Genomic DNA, 6,237 nt, shown 5'->3' with positions numbered 1-6,237 from the left:
AGACTCCACAATGAAGATACAGATTTGGATGAGACTCGATAAGAGCTCAGTCTGAAAACATTGGGAACCATGAGACCATCAAGGAGTTCACAGTAGAGACAGACACAAACATTAAATACAAGTGTGAAAAAGGATCAAAATAGGAAGATACAGAGAATGAAAGTACCTACAAGTCAAAGTGTTGAAGCAATTAGGAGCCTATCAGAAAGTAAGACGGGGACAGAATCGTTTTTTGAGACCTGAAACCATAAAACAGTGTGATATATTTAGGGAATGGCAAGAAGTTCCATGGGATTGGAGAGCTGCAGGGTAGACAGGGAAAGACTGGTAGGGATTAGATCCTGAAGAGAGATGTTAAGGGACTGGGACTTCATCTTGTGGATCACTATTTCCCAGTTATGATCACGGAACCCTTTACAATTACAATGTAAAGAAATACCAATAACACAATATGTTTAAAATTTTTGATTCTTTAGCTTTCTTAAAATCTAAATAGTATAAAAAATTGAATTATTTTATTTAAAACCCCCAAATACCAGAGATGAAGTAAATCATCTTTTATTTTCATCTTACATTTGGTTATCATGAGACATGCAAACTCCTCCAATTTTAATGAGAACAGTGTTTTTGTGTCTTTTTATCACATATCCGCTTAATATTAGGTGTAATGTTGCTAAGTCGGATTCGCATATGAGGTGCAGCATCAAGTCTTTTCCTATATTTTGTTTTTGTTGCAGCGTAATACGAAAACCCCGTTTCACACAGGTGCATTGTAGCAAAAGGAAGAAGTATACGCACTGCACGCCTTGCAATGCTTGGGTATTCCTGAATTAGGCTACTCCAAAAATCATTTAGTGAAAGTTCACTGAAATTCTGTTTCACTTGAGAATCAGATGTTAAATCAATCAGGCTCTCATAGTCCCGTGCTACTAATGAAACTGGTTTAACAGTAACTGTAAATGGATTTCTAACCCAAGCATTATTATCATTTGTTACAGGAAAGTATTTTAACAGAGTAGAGCGCAAATCCCTTAGGTGCTGCACAATGGCACTGCAAATATCTTTATCAACTGTAGAATTAACTTCAGTCAAAAAATCACTGAGTGTGGGAAAACAATCAAAGTTTTCTTCTTCTACAGATGAGGCCCAAAATTCCAATTTTCTTAACAATGACGACATTTTATCAAATACTGTAAAAACAGTCACATTTTTTCCTTGCATTGACAAATTAACTTCATTTAATTTAGTAAAAATATCTGCAAGATACGCAAGTCTTAGCAGCCAAGACGAATTTGTTAAACAATCAGATAGTCGAAAAGCAGAATCCATGAAAACCAAAAGTTCACGACGAAGTTCAAAAAGTCTTACAAGAACTTTACCTCGAGAAAGCCACCTCACCTCTGTATTTAGAAGAAGTGCTGTGTGCTGAGCACCCATTTCCTCACATAAAATTTTTAATAGTCTGGATTGATGTGGTCGAGCTTTAATATAATTGATGATTTGTACTGCCTGGTCTAGCACATTTTTTAGAGATGTAGGCATTATTTTAACTGCTAGTGCATGTCTATATAATAGGCAGTGACTACTGGTGCTTTCGGGAGCCACATATTTTATTAAGGTGACAGCCTCGGCAATTTTCCCATCCATTGCCCTAGAAGCATCACTACAAACATCAACACATTTTTCCCATTCAATTTCATGTTTCTGCATAAAACTGTTGACACAGTTGAATATTTCTTCACCGGTAGCATTACTTTGCAAAGATTCACACAGGAGTAGGTCTTCCTCAATAGACTTATTAAACCTATAACGAACAAACACAAGCAGCACAGCAAGTCCTGAAACATCAGCTGATTCATCTAGTTGCAGTGAAAACCCATCACAAATTTTCAGTCTACAAACAAGCTCTTCTTCAATGTCAGCAGCTAGATCCTTAATTCGACGTGCAACAGTACTGTTTGATAGCTGTACTGCATCTATCTTTTTACTATATTGTTCATCAAACATCCGCATCACTACATCTTTTGCACAAGGTTTGATAAGCAATTCTCCAATAGTATGAGCCTCTCCACTCAATGCTATATGGTAACTTACATTGTATGATGCTTCTGTAGCACTTTCATTATCTGTATTCACAATTTTAGGTGTTGGGGGTTTATTATTTTCAGGTGAATCAAGATGTTGCTTGAAAAAGCTTATGTCTTTGTCTTTATATGCAGCATGTTTAGTTTCCAAATGTCTTCGAAGCTTACTAGGGGCTAAAGAGCTATTCGATAAAATTTTCTTACATAATACACACTGAGCATGAGGTGCATCTCTATTCCCGAAGTAAGTAAATCCAAAAGACAAATAACTTTCATCATATTTTCTTCTTTTTGGTTTTTTACTAAATGTTATTTTGTTGGAATTGGATATAAATTTGATCCTGGAAAGCTCACCTTCTGATTTTTTAGAAACTGAAGGTTGCAGCTGTTTATCTTCACTTTGTAATATCCCAACCTTCTGATCATTTGATTCAGACACAATCTGATAACAGAAAGATTCCACTTCTTGTTTAAGACTTCCTTGTTTCAGCAACAGATCCATGGGCAATGAGTTTGTGGTACAAAACATGGTTAATTTAGAACAGACATTGAGTATCGCAAATGTGATGAAACTTTAAGACAGGATACAAAGAAGACGAGCAATCATCAAAGAGATGATATACAGCAACACATCAGTTAATTTCTAAATGCTGCCTATCCATCAATGCGCAGATGGAACATCATACGTTCATGTATCAGGTGATCTCTCATGCGACTTCCTGGTGCTCTCAGGTATGGTACACCTTTTCTTAAAGGTAGATTATCACATAAAAATAAAAGCTATAGAAATGAGTTTAGTAATCTCATATTTAAACATATTAAAATCAACCATAAAGAAAAACTACTATTAGCTTCAATCTTTTTCTCAAAACATTTATTAACTTAGAGAATATTAATATTCTATAAAACATAATTTGGGAATCATTGAGCCAAGAAATTATTAAGAGTTGTTATACATACTTTTAAGAAAGGGACCTTGAAGAATACGTCCCATGGCAAGGGTTGGCAGGCTTTTTTTGTAAAGGGCCATATAGTCTCTGTTGCAACTACTCAACTGTGTAGTTGTAACATGACAGCAGCCATAGACAATACATGAAAGAACGGGCACGGGTGTGTTCCAATAAAACTTTACGTACAAAACCAGACAGCATGGGCCACAATTTATCAGCCCTGTCTCATGGTATGTAGTATTGTGAAATCTCTTTTAGCTTTCGATGCCTACTGCCATTAGATGTATTAGTTGTTGATACTATTATGTATCTGAAGTCCCTTCAGGGTTAGCAACAATTCTGAAGAAGTGAATTAAATACACAGACAGTTCCAAGTTTTACGAGATACATAAACATAATTCTACTGTATCCTAAATGCTATGTTAACAACGAAGAATAAATTGTATATCAAAAGTTAGGTACTGTTTCTCTGGACTTAAATTATATAAATGTTTATATTATCCAAATTAAGACTCAATGAAAGTAACGTATATTTTTACAAATTACTCTGCATTCTATTTATACAACAGGTGAAGACTTAACTGGGATCTAAAAAAAATAAACTCTCATTTAAGAGGTTTATTTTTCATATAATAAAACAAATCAAAATTAAAAGAATAATGCAATCTAAGGATTGCTAAAGAATACTGTTCACTCTATAAATTAAGGCATACAAATTATGTCTATCCAAGTATAGCTACTTTTGATTTAAACTATAACCTGGCTATAGAGTAAATTTTGTATTCTCATGTTAGATCCTGAGTCAAAATGGTTCTCCTATTAAGGGGTAGAAGGTAAGATACCTGAAATAAGGTGTTCTCCTTTCTGTAATCCCTCTCTCCACCTTGGCAGCTTGAAATGCACTCTTCAAAAGAATAAAATTAAGGAATGGGGTGGGAAGGGGAGTAACCAAAAGCCTATAACGAGAAAAATTACAATTAGACACAGTAATAAGAACTAACTATAAACCCGTAAGAAGGGTTTATTCTTTCTGGATCTAAGCAGTGTGAATGATTCTTTACTGCAATGCAGATCTTGGACTGAGAGAAGATGCTTAGCATAGTAAAAATTCTAACATTTTCATCCTGTTCAATATGCTGGCAATTTGGCTGCTTTGAGATGTTCCCCCACCTACTGACTTCATAGAAACACGTTAACAACAACAACAACAACAACAACACACTTTCAAGAACTTAAAACTAAATCTAATTTTTAAAAGTACAGCCTCATGAATGTCTCTAAAACTAGGCCTTGAATCTAAAATGGAATTATACATAGAACTATTACATGAAACAATCCTTTCACTACAATCATTTTTAGCCCCCCAATAACCAATCTCCTCAGGTAAACAATGTTTAATGAGAGATGATTTTTTACTGTATGCCAATTACTGCTAAAACCCTCATATAGACTATCTCATCGATGAAGAGACAAGGACTATTAATAACCCCATTTTAGAGGTAGATACACCCAGGTTAACATATTTCGCTACACCTCTTGTAAGTGAAAAACCAAGTTCAGAGCCCAAGAAGTGTGACTGCATAGCCCATGTGTCTAGCCATTACTTGTGTGTTCCTGAATACTTTTAATTCCCCAACTACTAACAAATCTGGTTACTAGGAGTTGGGCTATGCAGAGAAACAAATGAACAATGGGTTACAACTGCCAGAAAGTCGAGGGTCTCATACTAGCAACAGCAGAAAGCCCTACTTCTTATTGGGAGCAAAAAAGCAGATTCTCCTTCCACAGGCTCCATTTGGATTTTGCAACGGGGAACTTTGTGGAGCTGCTGGTTCACGTAAAAGATTAGGATCCCTCTCCCTCGTTGCCAGAGAAAGACACAGACAAGTAGGAAGCTTTTGTTTTCAGAAAGGAGGTCCTCATCGCCACCTCTTCAAAGGTGTTTCCCCGAATTGCTCGAGGACAAAGAATCTACTCTGAGAGTAAAGTTTCCTTTCCACTCCCTGAAGAGCGCGGAAAACTTCCGTAATCTCCCTCTGGGCAAACTGACAGGTATCACAATCCTTTCTCCCCTACCCTCGGGCGGTTCCGGCTGGGAACAATACCCTTAGGGCAGGAGGGCAGGATCTGAGGGCAGGATCTGAGTGCAGGCCAGCCAGAAAGGCGGGAAAGGATGCTCCTTCCAACACCTAAATGCTTTGTTAAACGGTCACCTGGATGTGCAGCCAGGGCCAACTATCCCTCAGCTCCTCTCTGTCATAGGTGCGCGCTGCCCACAGACCGCCACGACTGGGGGGGCTCCCTACCAGTAGCAGCCCACCCTCGCCTCAGGACTCCTCTCGCGTCCCCGGGCGGCCGCCTCCGCTAAAGACCACATGAAAACGTCTCAGCACCCAACACCATCTCTCTATTTCATCTCCATCAGCGATGAAGAGAAAGGTCTTCGCCGCGGCTGGGCTGCACAGCAGCGCCGCGGTCCCCAGCTGAGCCCGCGACCGCCATTTTAGGCAGTTCCAGGAAGCGGCCATTTCACAGCGCACCGCTTAGCCGCGGCGGCGGCTCTGCTCCTCACCTTCACCGAGGCCTGAACGGGGTCAACAGCCAGTCGTCGTGGACTGGAGGGGGAGGGGAATGAAAAACAAAACAGAGGAAAGAAGGATTCGGGGACAGGGTGATGCTCTCAGCTCAGGGATACCGCCTAGGCCATCTCCATAGATATCCGATTCGCGGCTGGCGCGGTCGCTGGTCTGAAGATAAATTTAGCACTCTAGAGGACCCGAACCCTACAGTCTTTACGAGCGACTCTACCGCCGCCCAATCAGCGCCAGATTTGTACCCCGCCACCAATCCGCGCTGAGCAGTGGGGCGGGACCAAAGGAAAGGACCAAGGTCGGTTGAGGCGCAGCCCAGCCGTAGCCACAGCCGCAGCTGCAGTGGCCGTGCTACCTTGGTGATAGCGGACCTGCTGGGTATGAAGCAATTGTTCCCAAACTTTACTAGCCCCGTCGGCCCGGGCGCTCGTCGAGAATGCAGATTCCTGGGTAATGCCAGATACGGTTGGTGATACCGTAGGGTTGGAGTGCAACCCATGAATCTGCATTTTCATCATTTCTGGCGCTCGGCCCGGATGGGGGTGATTAACGGGGATTCGTGGTGGCCCCAAAGGAGCACGCAGAACCTCGGCTGCTGTGCGTTCGCCACCT

At 40.3% G+C, this 6,237-nt stretch overlaps 1 protein-coding gene across 6 annotated transcripts; it reads right to left on the bottom strand.

The window, feature by feature from the left end:
- Window positions 1–543: 543 nt before the first annotated feature.
- ZBED5 (zinc finger, BED-type containing 5) lies at window positions 544–5,982 on the bottom strand. 6 transcript variants are annotated; one of them, XM_011969911.1, is made up of 3 exons: window positions 5,607–5,982; window positions 3,877–3,990; window positions 544–3,622 (listed from the first exon to the last, which is right to left on the bottom strand). In XM_011969911.1, exon 3 carries the CDS (start codon window positions 2,611–2,613, stop codon window positions 610–612), a length of 2,004 nt encoding a protein of 667 aa, XP_011825301.1. In that variant the 5' UTR covers window positions 2,614–3,622; window positions 3,877–3,990; window positions 5,607–5,982; the 3' UTR covers window positions 544–609. The 6 variants fall into 6 exon arrangements, with proteins under 6 accessions (XP_011825301.1, XP_011825299.1, XP_011825298.1 ...); XM_011969909.1 differs by having other exon boundaries at window positions 544–2,864; XM_011969908.1 differs by having other exon boundaries at window positions 544–2,832.
- Between the last annotated feature and the right edge of the window lie 255 nt (window positions 5,983–6,237).

Source organism: Mandrillus leucophaeus, unplaced genomic scaffold, assembly GCF_000951045.1.
Source record: "Mandrillus leucophaeus isolate KB7577 unplaced genomic scaffold, Mleu.le_1.0 Scaffold920, whole genome shotgun sequence".
Lineage (NCBI taxonomy): Eukaryota > Metazoa > Chordata > Mammalia > Primates > Cercopithecidae > Mandrillus > Mandrillus leucophaeus.
Note: the sequence above shows the minus strand (reverse complement) of the source record. Positions and strands in the feature narration are given on the sequence as shown.